Source organism: Otolemur garnettii, unplaced genomic scaffold, assembly GCF_000181295.1.
Source record: "Otolemur garnettii isolate 467f Iridium unplaced genomic scaffold, OtoGar3 scaffold00029, whole genome shotgun sequence".
In the NCBI taxonomy this organism is placed as follows: domain Eukaryota; kingdom Metazoa; phylum Chordata; class Mammalia; order Primates; family Galagidae; genus Otolemur; species Otolemur garnettii.
Window position 1 is genome coordinate 13,817,042 of NW_003852424.1, and position 17,227 is coordinate 13,834,268.

The 17,227-nt window shown below is 57.5% G+C and overlaps 2 protein-coding genes across 5 annotated transcripts in view; one reads left to right on the forward strand and one right to left on the reverse strand.

Moving 5' to 3' along the window:
* Positions 1-2,630: 2,630 nt before the first annotated feature.
* On the forward strand, positions 2,631-5,074 carry GPX4 (glutathione peroxidase 4). Of its 2 annotated transcripts, none has more exons than XM_012804551.2 (7): positions 2,631-2,775; positions 3,869-3,963; positions 4,049-4,193; positions 4,278-4,429; positions 4,513-4,537; positions 4,694-4,753; positions 4,831-5,074. In XM_012804551.2, exons 1-7 carry the CDS (start codon positions 2,692-2,694, stop codon positions 4,861-4,863), a joined length of 594 nt encoding a protein of 197 aa, XP_012660005.1. In that variant the 5' UTR covers positions 2,631-2,691; the 3' UTR covers positions 4,864-5,074. The 2 variants fall into 2 exon arrangements, with proteins under 2 accessions (XP_012660005.1, XP_003804015.2); XM_003803967.3 differs by lacking the exon at positions 2,631-2,775 and adding an exon at positions 3,192-3,606.
* An 839-nt stretch (positions 5,075-5,913) lies between these two features.
* The window catches only part of SBNO2 (strawberry notch homolog 2), a 59,937-nt gene continuing 48,623 nt past the window's right edge, over positions 5,914-17,227 (reverse strand). For all 3 annotated transcript variants that reach the window (XM_023512539.1, XM_003788838.3, XM_023512540.1), the window contains 21 exons: positions 16,702-16,819; positions 16,287-16,392; positions 15,781-15,934; positions 14,155-14,331; positions 13,692-13,789; positions 13,023-13,105; positions 11,853-12,044; positions 11,255-11,424; positions 10,495-10,626; positions 10,141-10,276; positions 9,930-10,042; positions 9,761-9,832; positions 9,569-9,677; positions 8,687-8,761; positions 8,459-8,602; positions 8,131-8,225; positions 7,965-8,057; positions 7,677-7,808; positions 7,402-7,478; positions 7,066-7,256; positions 5,914-6,991 (listed from right to left, as the gene is read on the reverse strand). In XM_023512539.1, coding sequence (XP_023368307.1) covers positions 6,522-6,991; positions 7,066-7,256; positions 7,402-7,478; positions 7,677-7,808; positions 7,965-8,057; positions 8,131-8,225; positions 8,459-8,602; positions 8,687-8,761; positions 9,569-9,677; positions 9,761-9,832; positions 9,930-10,042; positions 10,141-10,276; positions 10,495-10,626; positions 11,255-11,424; positions 11,853-12,044; positions 13,023-13,105; positions 13,692-13,789; positions 14,155-14,331; positions 15,781-15,934; positions 16,287-16,392; positions 16,702-16,819 — 2,937 coding nt within the window. In that variant the 3' untranslated portion in view covers positions 5,914-6,521. The remainder of the gene's footprint in view (positions 6,992-7,065; positions 7,257-7,401; positions 7,479-7,676; positions 7,809-7,964; positions 8,058-8,130; positions 8,226-8,458; positions 8,603-8,686; positions 8,762-9,568; positions 9,678-9,760; positions 9,833-9,929; positions 10,043-10,140; positions 10,277-10,494; positions 10,627-11,254; positions 11,425-11,852; positions 12,045-13,022; positions 13,106-13,691; positions 13,790-14,154; positions 14,332-15,780; positions 15,935-16,286; positions 16,393-16,701; positions 16,820-17,227) is intronic.

Here is a 17,227-nt window from a genome sequence, read left to right on the forward strand (position 1 = left end):
AGTCTCCTGCCTCAGCCTCCCAAGTAGTTGGGACCACAGGCACCCGCCACAACCCCTGGCTATTTTTGGTTGCACCTGTCATTGTTGTTTGGCAGGCCTGGGCTGGATTCGAACCTGCCACCTTAGGTGTATGTGGCTGGCGCTTTAGCCACTTGAGCCACAGGCGCCAAGCGTAAATGGTGAATTTTATGTGCATTTTATCTCAGTTTCAAAAACTCTTTTAGAAATAAGAAATAGGGCAGTGCCTATAGCTCAGTGGGTAGGGCACTGGCCACATATACCGAGGTTGGTGGGTTTGAACCCAGCCTGGGCCAGTTAAAACAATAATGACAACTGCAACAACAAAAAATAGCCAGGCATTGTGGGGAGCACCTGTAGTCCCAGCTACTTGGGATGTTGAGGGAAGAGAATTGCTAAAGCCCAAGAATTTAAGGTTGCTGTGAGCTGTGACGCCACATCACTCTACTGAGGGTGACAGCTTGAGACTTTGTCTACAAAAAAAAAAGAAAGAAATAAGAAATAAAACCACAAGATAAGTCCTATTAGCTGAGCATGGTGGCTCACTCTTGTAATCCTAGCATTCTGGGAGGCTGAGGCAGGCAGACCGCCTGAGCTCACAAGCTTGAGACCATTCTGAGCTAGAGTAAGACCCTGTCTTTAACACCTGTAGTGTCAGCTACTGCTGAGGCAAGAGAATCACTTGAGCCCAAGAGTTTGAGGTTGCTGTGAGCTATGACACCTGATGCCATGGCACTCAATTTAGCAACTGAGGGTGACAAAGTGAGGAAAGAAAGAGAGATGAAGGAAGGAAGGAAGGAAGGGCGGATGGACAGACAGGCCCTATTGAAGTCCTACCCAGAGCTGGTGGCTGCTCTGGAGAGACACGACTGCTTCTTTGCCAGGGGACATGCAGGCAATTCCGCCACTGCAGGAAAGCCTAGCTGACGTCTTGAGAGTCCCACCAGCCCACGACTCTACTTCCCGTTGCAGAACAGGGCCACTCTGAGAAGAGCTGTGACACCCCAGGCACAAATCCCTGCCAAAGTCTGGGCCCCCTTTCCCAGACAGCCACCAGCAGCTTAGGCTCCTGAAGCCCCCACTTTTGCCCTTATCACAATGGGCATGGGGTCAGGAAGGGGGGTAAACCTTTTCCCTAAAATGAAGTGTGGGCCCTGAGCTGTTTACTGACAATGAAATAAATATGTTTCAGTGCACATGTCTTTGACATTATAGAAAACAACTCCAGTAAATTGGAAACAGCTGAGCCTTTTCTTTCTTTTTTTCATTTGAGACATAGTCTCACTATATTACCCTTGTCCTGGGTAGAGTGTTGTGGTGTCACAGCAACCTCAAACTCTTGGGCTTAAGCGATTCTCTTGCCTCAGCCTCTGAAGTAGCCGGACTACAGGTGCCTCCCACAACGCCCGGCTATTTTTTGTTGCAGTTGTCATTGTAGTTTGGCAGGCCAGTGCCGAGTTCCAACCCACCACCCTTGGTGTACGTCGCTGGCACTATAACCACTGCACTTCAGGCGCCGAGCCCGCTGAGCCTTTTCAAGAGTGTGGGAATAGAGGGATCATTATAGTCACTTCACCCAGCACTGCCAGGGTTGGAGCCTGAGAAGGGAGGTGACCTGAGGAGACAATAGGGGCTGCCAGCCAAGAGGCTACTTAGAAGACTCAGCCTCAGGTTCAGACATCAAAACCAGGGTTGTGGCAACTGTGCTCCTGGCATCCTGATTCCTGATTCTATCTGAAATGCCCTTGCTCCGTCTCTGGCCAGCCTGGTGTGAGTCTGAGGGGCTCACAAATGCCTCCAAAATGAACCTAGCCCCAACAGTCTTGCCCCTGCCTCTGCTGAAACATCCACTGAAGGGTTAGCCAGGGTATAAGCCACAAACACCTGACAGTCTGGGGTCAATGTCCAGTCGTGGGCGGCGCGGCTTGACCAACTCCTGACTCAGCCCCCAGGGATTAGGGTGTGTTATTGGCACCAAAAGTCTGAGCTCTGAGTGAACCACAGAGTGCTGAGCTTTGTTTGTGAGAGCTAAGGCAAACTGCGACCCAATCCGTGGGGACAGCAGGAACCCGCCCGTTAACTGCCCTAAGGCTCCCAAGGCCCACGTGTCACTCATTGAGAGGCCAGAGGCGGCCCTTTCTACAAATGGGGTCCACGACAGGGAACCCCCCCAGAACCCGGGGCTGCAGTCGGGGGACACTGGACACGCAGACCTGGCCCCACTCAATTTGGTTTTATTAACATTAAAAAGCCAGATCTCAATGTTCAAAGAGCTGGGGTGGCTCCTCCAGCAGTTCGAGCCCCGCTTCTCCGGATGGATTTTCAAAAGTCTTCTCAAGTTGTCCGGTTTCCCGCCACGCTGCGGTCAACTCCCAGATAACTGTCCGAAGCCTCAAAATCCGCAGGTTACTAGGACTCGATCTAGCACCCATCGGCGAGCATGCGCAGTAACCGACACTAGCCCCTTTGCAGTCCAGCCCCACCCCCACCTCAGCCTCTCGGCCCTTCACCCCGATCTCCAATTGGCTGGAGTTGGCGCGTGTCAGCAGCCAACCAATGAAAACGCCGATAGGGCGGGGCCAAGGGCGGGGAGGCTCGGCGCGGCAGCGCGCGTCCATTGGTCGACTCGGCGAGGGGAGGAGCCGCTGGCTTCCCACAGGCCCCGCCGCCGCGATGAGCTTCAGCCGCTTGTGCCGCCTGCTGAAGCCGGCGCTGCTGTGCGGGGCCCTGGCCGCGCCTGGCCTGGCCGGCACCATGGTGAGCGGACGCCATCCCCGGGCCAGGCCGGGGGCCGTTGGGGCGGGCGGGCGACACCTGCCCCTCCCAAAGGCGCGCAGAGTCCTCGTGCCGCCCTGACCTTGGACGGGGCGGGGGGCGTCCGGATGGTGTCTCCTCGGTTCCCACTGGCCTAGGGCCGGTGCAGGGCAGGTGATAGCGCTCGCGGCGCCAGAGCGCAGGCGGGGTCGGAGTCCGCGCCCGGGTGGGGGCAGTGTCCAGGGAGGCTCGGGTACGGCCCGGGTGGGGCGTCAAGTCCGGGCGACTGGGGTCGGGGCGGGGATCTGGAGCCGGGCGGGGGACAGTGTCCAGACTGCTGAGGACGGGGCCTGGAAGGGGCCTGGTGACTGGGGCGTTCGGGAGTTGGGGTCCCAGTTGGTTGTCCCTGGCCCGAGAGGGTCTATTGCGCCGGGGCAGCTAGGTGGGCGCTCTGGCGGGGCCGTATAAACTAGCGCACTATGGCCTGTAAACCCGGGGTCACGCGCCCCCGGGCGGCGCTGCCGCGTCTCCACCCCCGGGGCCTAAGGCGGTGGCGTCACAGTCGTGCGGCCCGGGCTCCCTGACTACAGGCCTTTTGTTTCCGAGCGCGGCGCTCGGTGGGCCCAGGCGAGGAGAAGACCGGCAGGCATGGGCCGCGCGGGCGCGGGCTACCCGGGGCGCGGCAGGCAGCGGTCCCGTAACCCGGGAGGGAGGCAGCGCAGAACCTGTAGGCGGCGGAAGGCCCCGGCGTGCCTGCGCCGGAGAGCGCGCCGCCGGCGGAAGAACCCCTGTCGCCACTGCCCAGAGCAGGAGACCGTTGAGTGCCAGGACCCGGTGCGCGCGGGGTCCCCACCCGCTATAGCTCCTCGCAGGGTCCCGAGTTCTCCCTGGCCTCCAGGTCTCCGGTAAAATGGGCCCAGAGGCGCCGGGGTCGTGCATATTTAAGGAGCTGTCATATTTTCTGAGCCCCAAGGCCTTGGTTTCCTTGGCACGGGTCCGCTCCGGATCCCTTCCTCTCCCGGGGATCCCGGGCTGGCCAATGGACTGGTGGCTGTCGGACTCCCACACTGAGCTCTGCTGCTCTGCCCCCTTGCAGTGCGCCTCCCGCGACGACTGGCGCTGTGCGCGCTCCATACATGAGTTCTCAGCCAAGGACATCGACGGGAACACGGTTTGCCTGGACAAGTACCGGTGGGTTCCCCCCAGTTAGGGGATGTACAGGGTTGGGGCTGGGAGGGGAGGCCCTGACCTCAGCTGATCGCTTGACCACCTCCAGGGGTTTCGTGTGCATCGTCACCAACGTGGCCTCGCAATGAGGCAAAACCGACGTAAACTATACTCAGCTTGTCGACCTGCACGCCCGATATGCTGAGTGCGGTTTACGGATCCTGGCCTTCCCCTGCAACCAGTTCGGGAAACAGGTATGTATTCCCCAGGTGGGCTGAGTGTCTCTGAGGGGGTGTTGGGTTCCCTTCACACTCACCCACACACTCTGGGCACCACAGGAACCAGGAAGTAATGCAGAGATCAAAGAGTTTGCCGCTGGCTATAACGTCAAATTCGATATGTACAGCAAGATCTGTGTGAATGGGGATGACGCCCACCCGCTATGGAAGTGGATGAAAGTCCAGCCCAAGGGCAGGGGCATCCTGGGAAAGTGAGTGATCCTTCTGGGTAGGGGTAGATGGCTCCCTAGGGGGCTGGTGGGACATTCCTGACATGTTTGTGCTTCTTTTGTAGTGCCATCAAATGGAACTTCACTAAGGTATTGGGGGCTGTGTTTGGGGGTGAGGGAGAAAAGGGGCCAGGGCTGTGTGCAGGGCCAGCTGCAGGATGAGCCTTAGGGTACAGGGTTTTCCCTTGCTGGGGTCCTCTTCCACCTTGAGGTGGTCTCTGTGCCCTGACATTGTCCCTCTTGCAGTTCCTCATTGACAAGAACGGCTGTGTGGTGAAGCGGTATGGTCCCATGGAGGAGCCCCTGGTAGGTGCCTCTTTGGGAACTCTGCCAGGTGGGGGTGCCTAAGGAGAGGCTACCCCTAACCCACCCCTCCCCTACAGGTGATAGAGAAGGACCTGCCCTGCTATCTCTAGCTCCACAAGCGTGTTCCCTTGCCAAGCCCCTGCCCGCGCCCCCGGAACCTTCCACCCGGCACCTTTGACGGTCTGCCTATAAACCTGCCACTGGTGAGGCAGACCCGAGAACCTGGCGTGCACCCTGCCGGAGGAAGGTCCCACAGCCCCGTTGGGCTTGGGCTTGCCCCTCACCCTCGGCTGCCTTGTGGGAATAAAACAAAGAAATCAGCCTGCTGGGTTCTTCTGTCTTGGGGCAGCCAGTTTACGCTGGTTCAGGATGGGACAGGGGTAGAGTTCCCTGGGGCTCAGAGGGCTGCACCTGGCCTTGGAACTAGATCTGGGTTAGCTGGGTTTAGTGTTGAGGCTTCTAATCCTAGCAGCCCTGAGGGCTGCCCAGGCTGTCTAGGGTGTGGCAGGGCAGATTGAGTCCTAGGGGAAATAATTCTAAGTAGCTGCTGATCTTCCTGGCTCAGGGCCTTATCCTGAGGCCCTTATCAGTTAGAAGGCAGCTATGCAGGGGCTTGCAGGGGCTTGCAGGGTCTCAGTCCTTTCCAGAGTGTGAAGGCACAGATTGAGGGTTAGATCAGGGATCTGCCCCACAGACGCCCCCAGACAGTGGGGCCCTGGCTCTTGGGGCTAGAAGTCCAGCCATACTGGGCAGGGTGAGAGTGAGCCTCATCTGCCCTGAAGGGTGTGTGTGGGTCTGTGGGCTCAGAGCAGACGGGGCTGGAGTGGTGGTGGTGGTCTCACTGTCTTTAGGGTTCCTCCTAGGTAGGTTTAGGCTGCCTACAGCTAGAGGGAGCTGGCCAAGACTGCCAAGGGGGTGGTGTAGCTGTAGAATTGGTCCCAGAATGCCATGATGAGGGATGATGAGGGTCCTAGGCCCTGGCACAGACAGTCCACAGACAGCTGCCTTAGCCTGGGTCCCCCATTGTCCACATGTGGTATGGGTGGTGGGGTGATCAAAAAGCACTTGTAACAAGGGGTCTGTGATGGGCAGGATTCCACAAGCTTTAGTCCCCACCCTTCCTACTGTTCCCCACAAGCTGGCCAGAGGAGCAGACAATGTGGGAAGTAGGCAAAAGGCACGTATATTTAAAAAAGATATCTTTACATATATACATTAGAGTTCATTATAAATACACATAGAAACCAAAGGGCCACCCTACCCCAAGCTCCTCTGGCAGATTCTGGGACCTGGGAGAGGCAAACAGGCAATAATTTAGGGAGCAGAGAGGCATGGGGATGAAGGAATTGCATATATTAATGGGGGTCTGCCCCACAGAGGCCCCCAGACAGCGGGGCCCTGAGCACCTGGGGTTTCCTGAGTTTCTAGCTCTTGGGACCACTCAGATATTTCACCGGTTGAGGCCTGGCCAGCCTTGTAGGTGGGTAGGGTAGAGCTGGAGGCCCTGGGTCCAGAGAGGCACAGATTTCTGGCCTTTACCCCCAGCCCTGCTGTAGCGCCCTGGCCCCCTTAGGGGTCCTGAGTGGGACCTGCACACAGCAGCAGCCCCAGGGCTACAGGGCCAACAGCAACCACCAGTGACCCCACCAGACCTGTGATGGTGGGGGCCAGCTGGGGAAGGCACTGTGGCGAGGCCACGGTAGAAGAGAACTGTCCCTGGTAAGTGGACACATTATAAGTAAATAAACGTAGGTGTGGAAGATGCCATCTAGGTGCCAGGGAAGGGTGGGGTGAATTGGATGACGCTCCGTCGCTCGGTACCCCCACCCCCTACCACTCCTGCGCCCTCCACCAGTGGGCCTGGGGCTTCAGCAGGGCTTGAGTGCAGGGAGCGCAGCATGTCCTCTAGCACCTCCTTGAAGTTGATGTCACAGCCCTGATGTGCCAGGGCTGCAGGGTCAGGGGGGCCATGTGGGGTGCCCAGGAGCAGTCCCCCAGAGCCAGGATCCAGAGGTAGCGGTGGGGGAAATGAGAAGTGCGGGAGGGGTGGGAAGGCCTCAGCTGGTGGGCTGTAGGTCAGGTCCAGCACCTCGCTGGGGCCACAGGGCAATGGGAGCTCCTGCAGTATGGGTGTGGCAGGGAGGCCCCTGACACGTGCCCGCCTACGCTTGACATCAGAGTCCATCAGCTGCAACTCCTGGAGCACACGGCGCACGCAGCCCTCAGGGATCTTGATGCCTGGGGCCAGGACAAGGAGGTGGTCAGGGGTCAGGTGTCAAGGGGTACCTGGCCTGCCTGCCAGCGCCACTTACCCACTTGCTTCTTTTTGTCCTTGGTCTTGAGACGCACAATCTGCAGGTAGCTGCTGCTGCTGACATCTGCCATGACTGCAGCAATGCGGCCCCACACACGCAGCAGTGCCCCACACAGCATGTAATGGTGCCGTAGCCGCAGGCCCTGCAAGCAGTCCTTGCCCTCCTGCACCAGCCGGCAGTGCCGGTTCCTGCAGGGGGACAGGGTGGCTCAGGTCCTGGGGGCTCCCTCCCCAAAGTGTTCCCCCCCAACAGAGTCTCAGCTGCCCCATATGCCCTGTGGGTTTCCCCTAAGGGTTTCTCCCACCTGGGGCTGCTCCTCTGTAGATTGCTTACCATGCAGTGTGGCTGCAGTGGGTCAGCGAGTAGATGTAGTTACTCTCCCAATGCTCCTTGGCCTCCTCTGGGGTGACCTGGGGACATAGGGCCTTTGAGGCTCTGCAAAGCCACCAGTATCTGAAGTAGCCATCCAGCCAGACCACACTACTGGGAAACTGCAGAGTCCCCTGTGGCCCATCCTGGTTGCCTAGTGTGCTGGGGTCTCAAGGCTTCTGGGGAAGGGATGATTGGAGGCCCACAGATCTCCCCCACCCAACTTTCCCCATCCCTACACGGTGGAACTTGCGGCACAGGCTGTCCAGGGTCTCCAGCTGGCTTTGCCGGCCAATGTTGGGCTTGTACACTGTGAAGTGCTTGCCGCGGTTCTGCTCCACCAAGAGGCAGCTGGGCTTGTTGCCCCGAACCTAGGAAGGAGGGCAGGTGAGGTTAGTTGCCCCAGGGTCCCTCCAACACCCCTGCAAGTGGATGTCCCAGGGGCGGTATGGCAGGACTGCTGGCCTCACTGCACCTCTGGCCCTGTTCTGAGTGCAGGGCATGGCTGTGGGTGACACAGCACCCACCTTGTATGAGAGGTAGAAGCCATCGTGAGGGCCAGTCAGCTCTAGTGCTTTGGCAAATGCCTCCTCCCACTTCAGGCCTCTGTCCACGCTGATCTGCCACAATATGCAAAGACATTAGTGCAGGGGCCCTAGCATGCAGACTGGGGGCCAGGAGCTTGCTGCTCACCTTGTAGAAGACCACCTGCCCATCCTGTGGGTGCCCAGGGGCCAAAAACACCTGCTGGCTCTCCTCGTAGATCTCGTCAATGCCAGGAGCCAGGTCTGGGAGGTGTGGTGGTAGTCAGCAGAGTGAGAGCCTTGGGGGGGGGGGGGCTTCCTTCCCTGGGTCTGGGAGAGCACTGGGGATGGGGCATGGCCAGCCTAGGTGTGGCTTGGCCTGTTCCTGGTTCTGGGGTTCAGGGAACCATATTGATTTTGTGGGCTGGGGTGGTGGTCCCCAGTGGTAACCCCCAGGAAAGCAGCTCCCCATTCCCCCAGGGCAACCACAGGCTCACCCAAGATGCCCATGTCATATTTGCCCTCCTTCTTGTCTGCCTCTATGAGGTGGTCGAAGGTGTCAGAAAAGTACTGAAAAAGCGCGTTCTGCTTGTACACCTCTAGCCCCAAAATGCGGTTCAGGAACTTAGTGATGGAGCAATCTGGGAGGAAGGGACAAGTGTCAGGCCACACCAGATACTCCTCCCTCCCAGGATCATACCAGGTTGGGTTCAAGGGGGTCTCACCTTTCTCCACATCCAGGCAGCCAGAGCGGGACTCTCGCCCCCCAATGCCAACTGAAAGCAGGCCCTGCTTCATGTCTGTAGGAAGAGAGGCTCACATGCAGTCCTCCCCTGACCCTTCCTCAGGGTCCTGGGAAGCTGACCAACACCAAGCCCTGCATCATGCCTATAGGAAGGGGGTTCATACATGGTCCTCTTGTAACCCTCCTCTGTCCCCTGGCTTACCCCCAGTGTGTGGAACCTTCCTTGGGGGGAATCTCAGGAAGGGCTTCTGAGGGTAGGAGTGGGGCATTAGTACCTGGCCAGGGAATTGACCCTTTTCCCTTCCCTCCTTGACTGTGACTCAGTAAAATAATAATACCTTCTTGGGAATAAACCCAGACCTGGGTCCTTCAGCTCCCCCAGAAACCTGCCTGGCTGTAGGGTGGGGGGGGCACTCTGGCTCCCTCTCTCCTTCCATGAGTGTGTGGGGAGGAGTTTCTCAAGAAAAATCCAGCCTGGTGGTGCTGGACGCTCAGTCAGCAGGGCGCCAGCCACATACACTGAGGGTGGCGGGTTTGAACCCACCCCAGCCAGCTCAAAACAACAGTGCAATTGCAACCAAAAAACTAGCCAGGTGTTGTGGCAGCCACCTGTAGTCCCAGCTACTTGGGAGGCTAAGGCAAGAGAATCGCTTAAGCCCAAGAGTTTGAGGTTGCTGTGAGCTGTGACGTCACGGCACTCTACCCAGGACAACAGCTTTAGACTCTGTCTCAAAAAAAAAAAAAAAAAAAAAGAAAGAAAAATCCAGCCTGCAAATCCCAGTACCCCAAACTGCTCTGCAACCTGATGTCCCATCCCCAAGACCTCCACCCCTCCCAGGAAGCCCACACTGGCCTCACTCACCCCTGAAGAAGGCAGCAACTCCTCCTGGGTAGCCCTGGGGCACTGGCACCTTGTTCTCAACCTGGCTCAGGATGGTGGTGAGGACACAATGGAGGGCCCGGATGCCATACTGGGGGACAGAGGGTCGTGAGTCAGGGGCAGTCACCCAAGTCTAATCTGGTCTTCCCCAGGACCCCTGCCCATGCCCCATACCTTGTTCTCAAAATTGTACTTGCTCAGGTCCCGAGACTCAGTGGCCCGGCGGTCTCCGTGGGTCAGGGCGCCCTGCCAGGGGTGAGGGAGGCCATGGGAATGTTACCTAAGCTTCAGGCTCCTCAAGGGTTGGGGGCCTTCCCAGCTCTCCTGGCTCCCTCCTGCTCACCAGGCTCTCGAGACGCTTGGCCACAATGGAGGCAAATCTGCGCTCCCCCGCCAGCTCGGAAATAAGGAAGACATACTCGGGAGCTGAGACCTGGTTGGAACGGTGGGTACGGCCTAGAGAGAGAAGGAGGCTCTCAAGGGCTGTTGATGGGGAATGGACCAGCCTGGAACCAGGCCAGGAAGGGTTGGAGCTAGATCGGGTGGGGCCTCACCGAATTGCTGGATGGCTCTATCCGCACTCCAGGGCAGCTCGAGGGTCATGTGCACACGGCGCCGCTGGTTCTGGACACGGCGGTCGGCTTGAAGTGAGACGCCCGAGCTGGAGGCTTCCGAGATGATGGCCACGAGCTGGGGTAACAGAAACAGGCAGGGACAGAGCTGAGTCCCTGTGCCAGGCCCTATGCTGCCCCCTCCTCACTCGCCCAGCCCCCAGCTTTGAGTCACCAAGAGCGATGAGAGACCAGAGAGGCCTCTAGGGCCCACGGGTATTGCATGCCCATACACGCTTGCACAAGCACGTCACGCATGCTGAGGGCTTTGACAGGGCAGTCCTCCCCACCCTGCACCTTCTCGCCGCTCATGAAACGTTGCTTCTCCCTGAGATTCACGTGGTCGATGGACAGGCCCTGCTCTGCCCGTGACTCGAAGGCCACCGTCCCGTCAGGCCTGGACACGATGCGGCCTTTCCTGCCAGTCATCTGTGGCAGTGGCCGGGGGCGAAGGGACAGGCTGTCAGCAGTGTGGTCGTACAGGGAGGGGCTTTGCCACCCCCATGTCTGAGTTTTCCTGTCTTCCCACTGCTGACCCTGGGATTCACAAATCTGTGGCCAGGAATCAGCTTCTGATTTGGCTGTTATCAGAGGATCATCTTGGATGGCCCATGGAGAGCTGCACTAGGTCTAAAGTCTTATTTTTATTATTAGGCATCTAGTGCTCAAGTGAACCTGAGACAACAGCAGGAAGACCCCCAAGCAGAAAACACAGCAATCCAGCAGAGGAAGCGGGCAGGGGACGAAGGAAGAGAGCCCGAACCAGGGACAGAGTTCAGGTTCTGGGCACCCCACTGACATGGTCGGGAGATTCTGAGGGTGCAGGGGCGCTGGGGAGGAAAGCCCACCACAGGCGTCTGGGCCCAAGCCGCCTGGGTCCAGCTGAATGCTGAGCAGCTACCTTTCTTGCGAGGCAGGCTGTGATGCCGAGTGACCAGTAGAGGCCGCCAGAGCCAGCAGAGAATGGGTAAGGCCCCGCCCCAACCCACCTATCCCCAACCCTACTTACCCTGTCCCAACCCCGTCCACACCTTGATGGCCCCGCCCACTCCCTCACCTCTGCCACCCGCTCGGGACCGCCCAGCTTGTCAATCAGCTCATCCAGAGTGTTAACTGGCAGGTCTTGGCCCAGCAGCCGCACCTTAGCCAGCAAGTCCTGCTTCAGCCACTCAACCCGCTCCAGGACACCAAGGCCATGTGGGTCCCTCTGAGGGTGGCATAAGGGCCCTGGAGGGATACAGAGGGTGAGGGCAGATGTTCCCTCAAGCTTCATGTTGCCTGAAGGACTGCCGGATGCACAGGACCAAAAGGAACTGCTTTTCTGTCTAGGCCTGTTGCCCTAAGACCATCAGGGCAAGAGACTGAGCCTCCATGTCTGGGCCTGGTCAGGGTGTGAAGGCCAGCTCCAAGTCTGGCTCTGTCTCTGGCTAGTACTGAAGCCCTAACCTCCCCTCTCAAAGCCTCAGTTTATGCATCTGTATAGTGCAAAGCGCTGAGAATAGGGCCTGGCTGGCATAAGGGGACTCCACATGGGCTGGATCAGTTGCCAGGAGATGGGGGCTGGCCACACTGACAGTGAGGAGGGCCGAACCCAGAATTCAGATTGGAACCCTGACCTGTCACAGATGGCGACCCAACCTGGGCTGAGCCTGCACCTTGGTCATCCATTGGAAGCCCTATGCTGTCCACGATGACTACATCATCGTCCACTAGGGACTCTGGGGAGGAGTTGAAGTCACTGTCCAGGCCAGCATCTGACTCGGTGCTGCTGTCATCACTGATGCGGATCACGCCTGCTGCCTCATATGCCAGCCTAGAGGCCTTGGCTCCACGTCCCCGTGGCCGCCCTGCAGAGAGGAGCTGAGGTCACTGAGGGCCAGAGTGAGGAGATGCAGAGAAACAGGCTGAGCCCTAGAAAGCTGGGCATAGAGAAGCTAGCAGGTTTTAGAAGGAGAAGTGTTGTGACTCCCAAAAGGGAAGGGGCTTTCTGGGGAAGACTCTGCCCATGAGCCAGAACTGTATGCCCCCATCTGGTACACATGCCACCATGGTAGGTATCTCTGTAGGAGGCATTCTGCTGTTCTCCCAAGTCTTCCTCTGTTAAACTGACCCAAGAAGCAGTTTCACATGCCCATGTCCCATATCCTTCCAGGGCCAGATAGGGTTGTTTATACTTGGTGGCCCTGGGGAAACACATGTTGGACCTCTTGAGGCAGCTCTGGGATTCCTGGCCTACTAGGGATGTTGATGTTGGCCAGAGTCTCCTTTGAGGGGACACTGCTGATATACAGGCTGCTCCCACCCCACAGTCATGCTGCGGTTCTGTCCTGGCAGTGGAAGGGAAGTGGCAGTGGGAGGGGATGATCAGGGAGCAGAGCTGGACGCCCTGAGTCAATCCTGGCTGTGTGACCCTGGGTGAATAACCTGGCCTCTCTAAGCCTCACCCACTTGCAACACCAAGGGAGTTTTTGGAAGAAAAGGTTTCTGGGCCTGGCCCTGGCTCTCTTGCTGGGAGCAGGGACAGGAGTTAGTGAGGCCTAGGGGCTGCCCTCAATTTGGGCTTCCCTCCTGGAACCGTGGGCTTGTCCTCCCATAGATGCCTGGCCCTGCAGAGTAGGGTGGGGTCTACAGGAGACTCCTAATTGGCAGTGGAGGCATAAGCTTGTCTAGCAGGTCAACCCCAAGTGGAGACAGAATCTCAGCATGACCGTGGAGTGGGAGCAGCAAGGACTGACATACCAACCCAGCCTGGCAATGGTGTGGAAGCAGAGGTACAGGGTAGCAGGGTCAGTGCAGCATGGCTGAGTCATGTGGAGGGTGCTTACGTTTTCGCTTATTGCCCACTCCTTTGTCTCGCTTCCTTTTGGTTGAGGGAAAGTGCTTCTGAATTAGTGACAGAAAAACGCCTCTGAAAGTGAGAAATAGAGTTTATTCCGCTACTGGAACAGCCATGCTTTGGCTGGGAGACCATGTGCAGGTTTGCTCTGGGGGGAGAGGGGAAGTGTAGCCCCTGGGGCCCTGCTGGTGGTACAGGGCTGGCCCTGGGAAAATGGTCTTGTGTTTGTGCTCAGACAGGCAGGTAGGGTAGAGAGAGCCTGCCTGGCTGCCTCCAAGGGAAGAGGGCTCCCAGGATGGGTGGGCACAGGGTGAGGGAAGAACTAGGGGACTTCCTAGTGAAGTGATGCTGGGCATTGGGGGAGCCCTGGGCAATGAAGAGGACAAAGGAATGACCCTTGATTAGGCTGGGGCATCAGACAGCCAGGAGGCCAAGCCCCTGAAACCCAGGCATCCTTGCTGAACTGGCTCAGGGGCCCTGAAGACTCCTTCTGAGACCCTAAGAGACAACCTGCCAGTACCTACCATGCCTGTGACAGCCTGGTGTCCACCCAACCCTGTTATAGTGAAAGGCAGGCTGGAGGGGGAGCCTCAGCGAACACCTGGTCTATCACAGGGGGACTCTCTGAGCTCGACCACAGACCTCCCCGGCCACTCACTCAGCAGCCGAGACGAAGCAGTCCAGGTGCCCATCATTTTCCCCTAGCACTTCTCGAGTTCGCGCCTCACCTGTGGACTGTAGCCCAATGACCACGCACTGTGGGATGAGAGAGGGGCTCTGAGCCACTGCCCTGCAGTAGCCATCACCCATGGGTGTGGAAACTTCTGGGCTTCAGACAACCACTATACCCTACACTCTGTGGCGTGTGCTCACTCTTCTCCCCCAGAAGGGGACCCCAGCCCACCTGTACACAGGGACAGGTAGGGGTCAGCCAACCTCCTGTCTCTGGACAGTCAGCCCACTTGCACACCCTGTAGCCAGTGCATGGGCTCCACAATTCTTGACACTCCAGCCAAGGGCAGGCTTGTTGGATTGTAAAGCAGACATTGGGAGCCTAGATAACCCCACTGCCCTCACCCAGCAGGCTAGGCCACCCTCCCAGCCTGAAAAGACCCTCTCACCTTGTCTTGAGCCAGTTCCTCAAGGGCCAGCTCTACCAGCCGGTGCACCTTGGCAGCAATGCACAGGTACTTGAAGAATCGCTGATGGGCTGACCAGAACTGGCCCCACAGGGACTTGCGTGACTCCAGACCTATCCAGTCAGCTGCCTGCTGGAACACGCCCAAAGCCTCGGCCCACTGCAAAGACATGCTCATCTGAGCCCCCCACCTGGGGCCCAGGCCTACCTGCCACCAGCCTCTAGGCAGAGGGCCCTATGCCTGGTGGAATTGGGGGCTTAGGGGCTAGGGTAAAAAGCATTGCCTGTATCTATACAGTAAAAACGCTAAAAACATGTAGTTTTGGTAAAAATGTTAAAAAACCAACAAAGGGCTGGGTGTGGTGGCTCACGTCTGTAATCCTAGCACTCTGGGAAGCCAAGGCAGGTGGATTGCCTGAGCTGATGGGTTGGAAACCAGCATGAGCAAAAGCAAGACCCCATCTCTAAATATAGCCACGTGAGGCTCAGCACCTATAGCTCAGCAGCTAGAGCGCCAGTCACAGATACCAGAGCTGGCAGGTTTGTATACACCTGGGCCTACCAAACAACAATGACTACAACCAAAAAATAGCCAGGAGCTGTGGTGGGTGCCTGTAGTCCCAGCTACTTGGGAGGCTGAGGCATGAGAATCACTTAAGCCCAAGAGTTTGAGGTTGCTGTGAGCTGTGATACCACAGCATTCTACCAAGGGTTACATAGTGAGACTGTCCCCTGCCCCTAAAAAGCCAGGCCCCAAAAAGCCAGGTGTTATGGTGGGTGCCTATAGTCCCAGCTACTCAGGAGGCTGAGGCAATAAAATCACTTGAGCCCAAGAGTTTGAGGTTGCTGTAAGCTATGATGCCAGGTCACTCTACTGAGGGAACAAAGTGAGACTGTCTCAAAACAAAAAACCAACCCTACATAAATATTGCTGGCAAAGTTGTGGTGAAAATGGCACAGACCCACAGAGCACAGGCAGGAAAAGGCACAGCTCTTTAGGAAAAATATGGGGATCTTTGCAGTATTTGCTCCAGAAAATGGGGACATCTGTGGTTGTCACATTGGCAGGTGCTCCTGGCATGCGATGGGTGGAGGCAGGGATGCTGCTCAGCACCCTGGAGGATGCTCAGGATGGTCCTACCCAAGAGGACAATGGCCCCGATGTCCACATGCTGCAGGGAAGAGACCTCAGTTGTCTGACTTAAAGAATCATTTAATGCACAGTCAGGGCTGATGCTATCTGATGTAAGGGTGAGAAAACAGGAACTCTTCCAAATAGGGAGGAAACAGCTGAGCCACATGGCCCATGGGATGGTACCTACTGAAAACATTCACGGGATCAGCCCATAACCTGGTAGCAATGTGCTTGGCAATCTTGGGAAGGAAAGGCAGGGATTTGTTCATATGCCCATGATTATCATAGTCACATAAAAATTCCCAGCTGTGAACAGAATCAAGATGCTGGGTGACTGCCCAAGGCCATGACAGGATGCCTGTGTGATCTTAAAAAACAAAGCACTGCAAGGCCATGGGGACATAAATCTGAGCACCACAGAGACCTACAGTCAGAAGCCCTGATTGCCTGAGCCCACAGGGACACCTCATTCACCAGCAGGGCCGCGCGGTTGTAGACGTGCTCAAAGTCTGGGGTCAGTGGGATCTCCTCGATGCGGAAAGTGACACCGGAGAAGCTGAGCTGACGTGCGATGTACATACCACTGACTTTCATGTCCATGGCCACAATTTCCATGGCGCCCACACCCCTGTGGATGGACAATGGCTGCCTGAGTACCAGCTGGGTCCCACCATGTGCTGGGTTCCGCTAAGTGATGGAGCAATCCCAGGAGAGGGTTGACCCTAGAGTGCAAGGTAGAGCCCAGCACAGAGAGGCAGAACTGGCACATGTGAAGTCCCTGTGGTCACACAGGCACAGTTCCTAGCTGGAGTGGGAGGCAAGAAAGACTGCTAAGAGCCAGGGGATTCAGGGGGAGGGGGCTGGCTCCACTGAGAGAGCAGGAAGCACTAAGCAGATGTGACTTGTGTTTTCATGTCCCTCAGGGTACCAACAGAGGAGAAATACCAGACCCCAAACCATGGGCAGGGAAAAGTGCTCACCTCTTCTCGATGGCATGCAGGAACTCCTCGAAGGTCCGGAAGGGTGTACCCTCACCCCAGATGCCCAGGCGGCTCATGTAGATCATGTTCCGGGGCTCAGAGGCACCTGGGTGGTGAGCATGGAAGCGGCCATTGGTTCCCCGCCCCAGAGGTAATGCCAGGGCCAGGTAAGGGGGCCTGATGCTCCAGACTGGGTGCTCCTGTAAGGGTGGGTGCCACTGGCCTGGGAAGGAGCAGCCTGCCTTTGGGACTGGCCCAGAAGTACCCCAGCCCACAAGAAGGAGCACGGTGTAGATCTAAGGCCTTGCATGGCAAACAGGACATCCATTCCCAGTTGTGCCAAGGTAGGCACCACTAATGGATGGCATATCTGTGATCAAGCCACCCACCAAGGTCCCACCCCCATGTCCCCCACCTGTGGCGCTGGCATAGACCACCCGGGCCAGGGGCAGCTTGTTCTGCAGGTCCAGCACAGCCTTGCCCATCTTGGTGGAGCTGGCATTCTTTGCTTTGTGGCATTCATCAAAAATGATCTGTATTGGGGATGTGTTAAGGACTATTCTGGAATGACAGTGGGCAGCCCCAGGGGCTCAGGCCCTGACTTAAGGGGGGGGTCCCTACCTTTCTGGTTAGGGCAAACGCGCAAGTGATGTGGATTTCAAAAGTCATGCCCCAGGGGTATTTGCCACAGGTGGTTGCAAAGGCCGTAGGCACACAGACATGCATACCAACCAGGAAGGCAGGGCCCTGGCAAGGAAGGGTGGGCTGCTTCCACTTCAACAAGGCCTGACCCTTAAGGTCTGTAGATGTTGCCAGGGGAAGATGGGGAAAGAGCATTTGGGATTAGGTGGCACCTGGGGCTCAAAAGGTTAGGGTGCCAGCCCCATATGCTGGAGGTGGTGGGTTCAAACCCAGCCCCAGCCAAAAAAAAAAAAAAAAAA